The following is a 12,017-nucleotide window of genomic DNA, read 5'->3' as shown; positions in this document are numbered from 1 at the left end:
TCCTGCCAGTGAAGATCTTACTGAAGCTTCGAGCTTTGAAGGTGTTGGTGGCGATGAGGCGTTGTTAAGGTGACTACCACGAAGTAGAGAGAGGCTGTTGGCCTCAAGTACCTCCTTGGAGGCAGTGAGAGCAGCAGGGTAGGTTTTCCACTAGTGAGCAGATGGAGCTGCTACTTGTACAGTACTGTACAAGAAGGGCTAGACAGCACCAGGGAGGAGCCTCCTGCTGAGGCCAGCCCCTGAAGGCTGAGAACCGAGTATGAGGGGGCGGAGCCTGGAGGAGTAATAATGGCCCCTCTCACACGTCACCAGAGCTGTAAGCTCATTTGCTGAGACATAGTGATTGACGTGTATTGTGTCCAATGAGCCTTAAAGGTCCTTAAATTCTGGGGACTGCTCAGAATCACACCTTTTTCCCTGAGGCCTTACTGTTTTGGGATACCTTTTAAGGTGATAGGAACCCTGTCTTTTAAATATCACATTGTCAGTAAAATGATAGTGTATCAAAATGAATGAGCTCGGCTGCACTGGCTTCTGTTTGACGTGGGGTTATGCCAGTATAGACAGAGTTATAAAACTGCTCTAGAGGGGCAGGAGAGATGGCTCAGAAGAGCACTTATTGCTCTTCCACAGGATCCAGGTTTAATTCCCAACACCGACATGGTAGTTAGCAACCTTTGTAACTCCAGTTCCAGGGCATCTGGTGTCTTCAGGTGTCCTTGGACATTGTACACACATGATGTACAAACATACACGCAAGAAATAGCACCAATACACATATAAAATGAAGATCTAAAAGACTTTAAAACCCAATGATTGTATAGCTCAGGTTTCAGCAGTAGTAAAAAAGAAAGAGAGAGAGAAAGCCAAATAGTAAACAGTTGAAATGGTTACAGTCAGAACAAAGGGTTGAAAGTGAAAAACAATTAAACAGGACTTGGAAAGTGTTTAATTCTCACTGCCCAAATCACATCGATCCTCCCATAAATGTATTTTTAAAAAAAGAGGAAAAGCATGTTAAGTGAAAAAGACAGTCTTCCTAGGATTACCTAACAAAACGAAGAATTTCTATTTCATTATTCTCTTTTAGTTTTTTTTTTCCTATAATTATCTTGTGCCACTATCCCATTGACCTCAAATCAGTGGTTCTCAACCTTCCTAACTATGTGAGCCTTTAATACAGTTTCTCAAATTGTGGTCATGTCCCAATGACAAAAATATTTTCGCTTCTACTCCGTAACAGTAATTGTGCTGCTGTTATGAATCTCAATATGAATATCTGTGTTTTCTGATGATCTTAGTTGGCCCCTGTGAAAGAGACATTCTACCAAAATGATCGTGACCCACAGGTTGAGAACCACAGCCTTAAGTGGTCATACTTCTTACTCTGCTGTATGACCTAATTTTTATTTCTGTAGGGTTTGAGCAACATGGACCAGGAAACAGAATGACCAAAGAGATAACTACTGTATTAGGACAACACAGTGACCTGCTTGGTGTCCTTGTGCCCATCACTCTAAGTCATGTTCACTGCAACGACTATGCATGAGGGTTAATAGACAGTCCCATGAAAGTCATGATATTTATTCATTATCCTCCTTGTCTGAACTTTTCTTTCTCTTCCCCTTGTCAATGTGTGGTGTTATAACTTCCTAATTATCATTATTTCTAGAAACAAAATACTAAAATCTCTCTGAAATCTCTTGGTTTCTCCCCCTTTCTGATTGTGTGGCAGTAACTCTAATTGTGCATTTTCATAAGGTCCTTTTGTCCCTTCAGTAGAGTAATGCTTTCCTTTGCCTACTGATCCACTTCCAAGAGGGCACCAAAATAGCCAGGTGGTAGCTGGAACATGCAATTCAAATTTTGTGCCTTAAAAGAATTCGTCATAGGAATGAGGAACTTTCTAAAATGTCATAGATGGCAATACTATGTGAGGAAAGCCAGTTTGGTCCACACCTCTCCACCACCACACATCCACACACGATGTTGCTACACACTGCATTATGAAGGTACAGCACCAAATATCAGTTTCACGTTTGGGACAGGAGTAAAGAGCCACAGCTATACAGTGTTAAACTTAAACTGCTGTTTTAGTTATCTTGTTCCATTTGATGAATGGAATTAAGTCAAATGTGATGGAGTCACTAACAACCACAAACAGCTTATTCAACTTGGATGTCCTGTAAGGCCAGACTACTTTCCATTAAAACTGGGAAAAGGAATTAATATGGAGTCACTGACCTCCTAGTGCAGTGGGTCTCAACCTTCCTGATGCTATGATCCTTTCATACAGTGTGTCTCATGTAGTGCTGCCCTCCCCCCTCCAACCATAAAATTATTTCTGTTGCTACTTCATGAGGGTAAGTTGCTACTGAGCCATGTACCACTTCCTAAGCCCATTAGAAACAGGTGTTTTCTGATGGTCACAACCCACAGGTTGAGAACCACTGTTCTACTGCTTATGCCATAACATCTATCGTGAAGAAAGTAAATGAGGGTTCATGCACATTGTCTCTAGGGCGAAAAACAGTGGACCTCGGGAATAGTAATCACATTGCTGTATAGACACAAAAGTCACTGTATCATCCTGAAGAAGACAGTTCTCTTAGTGGTTCAAGAAAGGGTTCACGCTATGATGCTATCAACAGTGAAAAAGAATGATGCATATTGCAGATGCCATTCCAATTGACAAAGTAAAGCCCGTCTGTGTCCAACTCCACAACATATGCAAGCATATAACACAATGTCAGGGTACTTTAGCTTGAGATTATTTATGACATTTGGTTTGGGTCAGCTCTACACTGGTTTGGTAATCTCCATAGGTGCTGTTTCTCTGTAGATATAGAACATACAACCAGCATGACATAGTCCAAGACTATTCAGGCATCAGGAGATGCGTATGAATTCCCTTTGAGAGCAGGCAGGAATGAAAAAAAAATCAGTAACATGACAAATACTGCTTTTACCCCTTAACTGAAGTAAACCATGGGGTGATTAACCATGCTGGGGTACTGGAGCCAAGAAACAAATAACATTCATTGTGTTTTCTTGGTTTTGCCAATTTCCTGTGCTCTACAGGTCTCTATCACAGTGGGTATGGGTATGTGCCTGTCAGCTTTGTATTACTGTACAATAATGCTCCAGATAAGTATTTAATAAGGATTGAGGGTTTATTTTGACCTATAGTTTCAGTCCATGGTTTTGGCCCTGTTGTTTTGGGCCTGTGATGACAGAGTAAATTCGTGTTGAGGATAAGTACTGGAGGAAACCAGGTTCCCCTTAGTTTGGCCAAGAAGCAAAGTGGTAAAGTGTAAGAGGCATATGCCTAGTGATTTAAATTCCTTACTATAGGCTACAACCAATAATGTTCTACAGAATTCCAGTAAAGATCTAAACCCTACCTATTTAGTCTCCACCTTATTTACATAGTCTCTTTGAACTACTCTGGTAACCATTTCTTCTCCCTTTATCTATCTATAGCCAAACATGTCTGCATGTGTAAATGGCCATTGTGACTAGAGCACAATGGTAGCATTTTTAATGGTGCACAATGTCTCCCATTGCTGCTTACGTAGACCTCTATTGCCTTCCTAAGTTCTACCAACCAATCATTATCACTGTGATTTGTAATGAACTATAACCAACAACCAAAATCAAGTGAAAGAATATAGATCGGTGTCACCACATACTAAACTGCCTCCTAAATTTGATGACAGATCTTTCAGGTTTTGGTTAAACAGGATGATAATACTCTTTTAATAACTCTAACAGTCCATTTTTCTTTCTCTTTCTCTCTCTCTCCCTCTCCATTCCCCCTCTCTCTCCTTCTCTGTTCCTTCCATTTATCTCCCTCATTGCTGTATTCATTCTACTTCTTATGGATTTATCAATGATTCGTTTCAATATTAATTCTTTGGTTATATTGATTTTTCCTTTGTTATTAGATACTTGATTTTTAAAATTTATTTGCAAATGTGTGTGTGTGTGTGTTTGTGTGTGTGTGTGTGTGTGTGTGTGTGTGTGTGTGTGTGTGTGTGTGTGTGTCCCAGTCCCTTTGTGTGATCATGCATATATATCCCAGAGATCAAGCAAGTTTTCTGAGACAAGGTCTCTTACTTGCCTCCAATCAGGTGAATAGGCTAGAATGGCTGATCCGTGAACCCTCGATTACAAGCACAAGCCATACATCTGGTATTTTTTTATGTGAGTTCTCAGGATCAAACTGAGAGTCTAAGACTTTTCAAAGCAAATCCTTTTCAGATTAAGCTATGCCCACGCTTATACTGTATTTTGATTAACTATACTTTACTTATTCTTGTTTTAGTTTGAACTTTCTTTAAATATTTTTAGTATCTTAAAATGGAAGGTTCAATAATTGTGCAGAAGTCTATCTTTAACAGACGCACTTGCAGTGATGATCATTAATTTAAACACCACTTAACGTACAATTGCTACATTTGTGTATATCATGTTTTGTTTTCATGTATATTAAAATGTTTTCAAATTTCCCTTCTGACTTTTCTCCTAGACTCTTAATTATCTTAGTGTGTGTTTTTTTTTTATTTTGCAGACATCTGTTAGAGAATTAATAAACAGAATAAACAAAGTCAAAAACAAAGCTTCAAGGAAACCACTGAGTCAAATATTGGGCTTTAGCTCTTAACAGTATTATCAAAGGAATATATATATATATATATGTTAAAAATATCGTAAAACATGTTCAACATCTTAGGAATCAGGGAAACATAAATTAATTTTTTTTTTTTGCTTTTCTAACTTCAGTTAGAATGTCTTAAATGTTTAAAAATAAAATGACAACAAATGCTGGTGAGGCTGTGGGGGAAAGAACAGCCCTTGTTCTCTGTTAGTGGGTATGTAAAATGATGGAGACATGATGGAAATCAGTGTGGATTTCTAAAAAGAGATTCAATGTATAGACAAACTCTAGTGTTCTTGGGCATATATCAAAAGACTCTATATCCTGCAACAGAGATACTTGCTCATCAATGTTAATGGCTGCTTTATTCACAATATCCAAGCAATGGAAACAGCCTAAATATCCATCAGTATATGAGTGGATATTGAAAATGTGGTACCTACATACAAAGAAATTTTATTGATCTGTAGATAAAAAATGAAACTATGAAATTTCCGGGTTAAGGGAAGAAAATGGAAAAAATATGGGTAAGCCAGGCCCAATAAGAACAAATTCTATATGTTGTCGCTCATATGTGGATCCTAGCAGCAAAGTTTCAGATTTGTGTGTTTAACTTGGAGTACCTGTAGAGGCCATGAAACTATAAGCGGAGGCCATGGGATGGTATGAGAAAGAGATTAAAACATGGGATGATAGAGTACATACATATGAAGGGAGAAAAGAGAATAATGGGGAAGGTTTAAGTTGGGAGATGATGGATGGAAGACTAGGGTACATACTGGCATAGCAGGAGGGAGAGCTATCTCCAAGAATGCTGGGTAGGCTACATAGAAACCTATTATTTTAAAAGCTTCCTTATGTATGTATGCTCAAAAGGGTTTAAATTGAAGTTGCCCTATGTATGGGAATAACGCAGCTCTGAGAATCCATAGGGTATCAAACAAAAAGCCTAGTGCCAAGTGTGAGAGAAACCCTACAAGTTATGGTCATAGGCATCCCAGAGACTCCTGGGTCAATTCAGGTTGTTGTCATTTCATTTGGTCATCCACAGAACTTAACAGTCAGTCCCCACCATCGAAGACATCACACAATTCGGTCATAGGACATGAAAACAAATCAAAACAAACCCAAGGGATAGTGACCTGGAAGATTCCTTCCAGTTGGCTAGCTTACATAGTGCTAGAAGGTACTATGAAGGCTAGTAGGGGGAAAAAGTTATCAGCAATCTTACTCAACTGTGATTCTGTGGGCCACCGTAATGACTGACCTAACTAGATAAGTTCATTGGTGCAAAAGTGCCAGGAATGTTATGGTTGTAAACCATGGCTTTGTAATTGGAATTATACCCATTTCACAGAGGGACTGATGCCTGGCCAAGAATCCATGACTGGGGAAGTCACAGGCCCTGGGGGAAACCTACTGCTCTCACTATGCTAAATAGGCATAATATCAAATCACCTTCTAAATACTAATCATTACACCCACATATCAGTATAATTCTTACCATGCATCAGAGAAGCTCCCTTTTGTGGTGGATGGAGAATAACACAGAGACTCCCAAGAGGACAAAGTTCAGAGAAGCAGTGACTACGGAGTGGTCAGCCCTAAATAGGAGATTTATATCCCATTCTCTCCCGACCCAAGGTCCAGAGGATATTATGTAAGAGGGGGCAGAAAGATTGTAAGAGCTAGAGTTTAGGAGGACTGCTGCAAAATAGTGTCTTCTAGACATGACAAAGCCATTGCATTCATCAACCCACAGCAGCTGTGGTTGCCTTCCTAAGACAGGCACAGAATTAAGACAGTGGACATTCCAGCAGGGATGGTGAAAGGCCTCATCCGTTCCCCACCTCTAGCTGAAGAGCTATTGGCAGTTGATGACTGTTAGGGGAGGGGCAATTGGTTTCTTTAGGGTGTGGCTTGTGATAGGTTTCCCAAGCTCCAGTAAATGTCCCCACAATCATGACTCTGCTGAATATAAAAATAGAGGACATGAGGTTAGGAGAGGCATGTTGAGGACCCTGTAAGAAGGTGGTCGTGAAGAGTGGAGTGTAGATATAATTGAAAGACATTGTATACATTTATGAAATTACCAAAAGATAAACTTGAAAAAAATATTTGGTTTTCTAAACTAAGTTCTGTTCCCTAAGTATTCTCAGAAGAGGCCAAGAGATTTGTTTAACACGAATTGTTAAATGGTCTTATGAACTAAAAAAAAAAAAAAAAAAAACAACAACAACAACCCAGAGTCAGATATTTGGATGAGAGCTGAGAGATCAGAGGGATAGATCAAGCCAGCCACAACTTCTTACCACTAGGAAATCCTCAGCCCAATAGAGAGATCCTTCCTGAATACTCATGCCTATATACCATTCTGTGCCCTCTCATCTTCTTTCCTCTCTCCACCCAGGTACAGCACTTCATAGTTTGCAGCTCTATCACTTCTTCTCTGTCTGTAGAGACCTCCATACCTTTATGGTGAACTAGTGTTGGAATTAAAGGTGTGTGCCACCATATCTGTCTCTGTTCCCAGTGTGGCCTTGAACTCAGAGATCCAGATGAATCTCTGCCTCCCAAATGCTAGGATTAAAGGTGTGTGCTACCACTTTCTGACCCCTATATTTAATATGGTCACTGGCTTTATCCTCTGATCTGCAGGCAAGCTTTATTTGTTAGAGCACAAGTACAACATCACCACAGATTTGTGGCTATCCTTCCTGTAGAGTGGAAAGAACGTCAATATAATTCACAGAAGATTTGTAATGAAGTCTTAAGTTATATGAGCAGAAATTCCAAAACTAACCAATTATTATCAAGGAAATCTCCTCAGTGACATTAAGTTAAATGCCTATTTGGACTCTCCACTCAATATGAATGTGACAAAGGGCTTATAATGTGTCTCTGTGCCATGTGCCTGCCATAAATATGTCAAATTCCTGATAATATGTACTATGTAGATTATATTATCTTTAGTTAAGTTCTAATGATTATTTAGTTGCCTATATTTGTGGAGTATCGTGTGGTATTTTGGCACAGGAAATTAAATATAATGTTTCATGATGAAATCAAGGTATTTCACACTATCTTACCAAACCTTAGGATTTCTGTGCTGGGATCCTTAAATCTTTTCTTCTCTAGTATTTTTTTTAAATATGTAAAAAGTTATTTTAGACTATAGCTACCTTTTTCTGCTATATAATAGTATAATGAATTCCTTTCTCTGTTGTGTCTTAGTCTTATTATCTCATCACTGGTAATGTGTTTTTAAATGTCAATACCAGTGACCAAAATGGAATTCTGTGTGCACTGTCGGCTATTTTTTTGTAAGAAATGTTTATCAAGTATCTACCAAGTGGAAAAATACAATGGTGGGTGCTTTATGAAAGATGCACAAGTCAAACTTTTAAAAGTTCCTAATAATTTAGAAAGTTGACCACTAGAGTAGGATATAGGTACACATGGGAATAGTGCTACTTCATGTTGTAAGATGAGATGTGTTCCCATAGAATACAACAGAAGGTGTTAAGGCAAAGGAGTACCTATGAAGCTTGAAATACCTGTACAACATAGCTTTCTACCCTCAAAATCATGTCCTTTCTCCTCTGATCCCTCATCTGGTTACATCCAACTACTTTTTTTTCCTTAAGGAGATTCCAGTTGTTGAACATTTTTTGTAAGTTTACCATTCCTATTTTTCATTTTTCTTCAAGAAACACTGTTAGTCTGCACAAAGTTATAGTGAGAACTTCATGTATACACCCTTGAGCTAACCTAAGTGATGTACTGTGATGCTGTTGAAGTCAACCATGTACTTCTATACAATTAAATACTTCCTTTTTCTTAAAAATATAACTAGTAATCCTAAATAGATATTTTCGTTCCCATAGAAATTTCTCTGCATGCTACATAAGCATGCCTCACACATATTCACTTTACTCTATATGTACTTGTAGTTTTTGCTTTACATTTTTAAATTTAATATGCACATTGTAATGTATCCAGAAATTAGCTTTTTCCTGTCTATATTTTTCTCCACTACACTATCCAATATTTGGCTTTTTAGGTCTTTCTCTGTGTCTTAGGCCTTTGAGAATTATAGTATTTCCATGTACCATGCCTAGATGTATCCAGCATCAAGTACTTATTGTTTTATTCAATTTATTTTAAAGGGTCTCAATTCCGTGATATAACCTTGGTCCAATCACAGTGAAGCAGTACTCTACATCAGCAGTTCTCACACGACATTGACATGAAGGATAAACTAAAGGTCTTCAGAAGCTGTGCCAGATCACTTTGAGAATTTACTATCAAATACTTCTTGAATGGAGCTAAGGAGTTGGCCTTGCTCACCAATTCCCAGGTGCTGATGAGACTGTTGTTGTCCCATGTGTTCAAGTGGCCCAACTTGCTTGCAGACAACCTGGGTCACTTGTCAGTTTCTGTGACTAAAGTTCAGACTATGCTAGACCTCCATGTCTGTTTTCTTTTTCATAAGTGGGTTAAACTTACTAATGGAATTTATGGAGAGTGGAATTGGAAGACTGAAAACAGTTAAAAGTAATCTGCTTCAATGACTGGTAGGCTCATACAAAAGGAAATGGACATAAATCAACTTGAGTTTGTATTATTGACAAAAGACTCTCCCATTTATTCATTTCAAATTCTATTTATTTTTGATTTAGAGAATATTTAAACAGTTTGGGAAGGTTTAAGTGCATATATTTGGATGAGGAATATTAGATGAGGATCACTGATGGTATCTTTCCATGTGTTAATGGATGTTAGATGATCTCAAATCCAAAAAGAACCGATTCATTGATTCTATGGTTATCCATGGCTTCCTTTGCCCTTAATCTGTAGGAAGAATAAGAGATAATTAACAATTGTAAAACATTGATATGAACCACATTTTCAATCTTAGGAAAATATTGTTCCTTATATCTGTCTGTATTTTTAACCAAAAATTGAACATATTTTCTTCTTGAAACTCAAACTCTTGTGTATGGCCTGCAAATAAGCTACCAATGCCAACAGATGCTGGATAATAAGCAACTTTGCTAATGCTTGGTGGCCTTGGTCCCTTTGTTGCAAAGATCAGCAGCTGATAGACTACAGAAGTGCTAGTCAAGGACTCACTCTACTAGACCATGTCCTCCTCAGGGTCCTCTGAGCTGTGTAATATACCTTGGAATCCCCTTTCAGGTGTTATAAAAGACAGCCATCCTAGAGGGAGCTCCTTCTATTAGGCACTCACCCTCCCAATTCTATGCTTCCTTTGGCAGGGTCTGGACCTCTTGGAGGGTCTTTCCCTCTCCTGAATAGGTGGGCCTGCAAGAACTGAACTTGTCATGCCTTGGGTGAAGCAGAATGTGGTCATTAATAGCATGTGTACACACGTTACGGGCATTGATGCATTAGAAAAAATGAAATTTCTCTAGAGGGACCTAAAGCCCCAGAGGTAAACTCACAGCATGCAGGATGATCTCCTTCCCCTGATCCTCAACCTCATCTTCTCCTTTCTTCTCATATTCATAGTTGTCATCTTTATTGTCCTCCTCCTCCTCTTCTTCATTATTGTAGTCCTGGTCGTCTTCAGCTTCCTCCTGAACTACTTCTTTCTCCTGGTCGCTATTCCAGACGTACAAGTCCTCTTCAACATCAGGCCAGGCTTCCTCGAGAACAGGACAGATGTCCTCAATATCAGGCCAGATGTCCTCAGTGCAATGCCAGCGTTCCTCGACATCAGGCCAGATGTCCTCAATGCAATGCCAGCGTTCCTCGACATCAGGCCAGATGTCCTCAATGCAATGCCAGCGTTCCTCGACATCAGGCCAGATGTCCTCAATGCAATGCCAGCGTTCCTCGACATCAGGCCAGATGTCCTCGACATCAGACCAGATGTCCTCTACAACAGGCCAGATGTCCTTGATACAAGGCCAGACTTCCTCGACATGAGGCCAGATGTCCTCGACATCAGGCCAGGTTTCCTCGACATCAGGGCAGATGTCCTCGACTTTATGCCAGATGTCCTCGACATCAGGCCAGATGTCCTTGATATCAGGCCAGACCTCTTCCACATGAGTGGGGATCTCCTCAGTATCGGGCCATATCTCCTGCTGCCCCGGCTCTTCCCCCATAATGGCGCATGAGTCTGCCTGTGAACGCAGAAATCCTGTGGTTCCATCGATGTCATCAACAGCCTCATGGATTGGCAGCACATGGAAGCCACTTTGTCCAGCGACGTGATCCATCCTACCACCTTCTTGCTCTTGGTCAGGTAATCCACGGTCCCGCTCTGCAACAACAGACATGGCAAAAATTTCCTGCCAGTGAAGATCTTACTGAAGCTTCGAGCTTTGAAGGTGTTGGTGGCGATGAGGCGTTGTTAAGGTGACTACCACGAAGTAGAGAGAGGCTGTTGGCCTCAAGTACCTCCTTGGAGGCAGTGAGAGCAGCAGGGTAGGTTTTCCACTAGTGAGCAGATGGAGCTGCTACTTGTACAGTACTGTACAAGAAGGGCTAGACAGCACCAGGGAGGAGCCTCCTGCTGAGGCCAGCCCCTGAAGGCTGAGAACCGAGTATGAGGGGGCGGAGCCTTGAGGAGTAATAATGGCCCCTCTCACACGTCACCAGAGCTGTAAGCTCATTTGCTGAGACATAGTGATTGACGTGTATTGTGTCCAATGAGCCTTAAAGGTCCTTAAATTCTGGGGACTGCTCAGAATCACACCTTTTTCCCTGAGGCCTTACTGTTTTGGGATACCTTTTAAGGTGATAGGAACCCTGTCTTTTAAATATCACATTGTCAGTAAAATGATAGTGTATCAAAATGAATGAGCTCGGCTGCACTGGCTTCTGTTTGACGTGGGGTTATGCCAGTATAGACAGAGTTATAAAACTGCTCTAGAGGGGCAGGAGAGATGGCTCAGAAGAGCACTTATTGCTCTTCCACAGGATCCAGGTTTAATTCCCAACACCGACATGGTAGTTAGCAACCTTTGTAACTCCAGTTCCAGGGCATCTGGTGTCTTCAGGTGTCCTTGGACATTGTACACACATGATGTACAAACATACACGCAAGAAATAGCACCAATACACATATAAAATGAAGATCTAAAAGACTTTAAAACCCAATGATTGTATAGCTCAGGTTTCAGCAGTAGTAAAAAAGAAAGAGAGAGAGAAAGCCAAATAGTAAACAGTTGAAATGGTTACAGTCAGAACAAAGGGTTGAAAGTGAAAAACAATTAAACAGGACTTGGAAAGTGTTTAATTCTCACTGCCCAAATCACATCGATCCTCCCATAAATGTATTTTTAAAAAAAGAGGAAAAGCATGTTAAGTGAAAAAGACAGTC

The 12,017-nt window shown here is 40.0% G+C and overlaps 1 protein-coding gene across 1 annotated transcript; it reads right to left on the bottom strand.

The window, feature by feature from the left end:
- Positions 1-9,487: 9,487 nt before the first annotated feature.
- LOC128117272 (myelin transcription factor 1-like) lies at positions 9,488-10,971 on the bottom strand. The gene is made up of 4 exons (XM_052749231.1): positions 10,769-10,971; positions 10,573-10,642; positions 10,129-10,353; positions 9,488-9,514 (listed from the first exon to the last, which is right to left on the bottom strand). The coding sequence occupies exons 1-4, from the start codon at positions 10,969-10,971 to the stop codon at positions 9,488-9,490; spliced, it is 525 nt and encodes a 174-aa protein (XP_052605191.1).
- Positions 10,972-12,017: the final 1,046 nt, after the last annotated feature.

The sequence above is a fragment of the Peromyscus californicus genome, unplaced genomic scaffold, assembly GCF_007827085.1.
Source record: "Peromyscus californicus insignis strain IS unplaced genomic scaffold, ASM782708v3 Scaffold_10__1_contigs__length_136768540, whole genome shotgun sequence".
Lineage (NCBI taxonomy): Eukaryota > Metazoa > Chordata > Mammalia > Rodentia > Cricetidae > Peromyscus > Peromyscus californicus.
This window is presented reverse-complemented; position numbering and strand designations above follow the sequence as displayed.

What these genes read in the sequence shown, in the direction of transcription:
- LOC128117272 (XM_052749231.1), bottom strand. Translation starts at nt 10,971, where the DNA reads ATGTCTGTTGTTGCAGAGCGGGACCGTGGATTACCTGACCAAGAGCAA. An exon ending in GAGCCGGGGCAGCAGGAGAT is followed by an intron (nt 10,643 to 10,768) that starts ATGGCCCGATAC and finishes TGTCGAGGAAAC; the next exon opens with CTGGCCTGATGTCGAGGACA. An exon ending in AGGAGATCATCCTGCATGCT is followed by an intron (nt 9,515 to 10,128) that starts GTGAGTTTACCT and finishes TTCTTCCTACAG; the next exon opens with ATTAAGGGCAAAGGAAGCCA.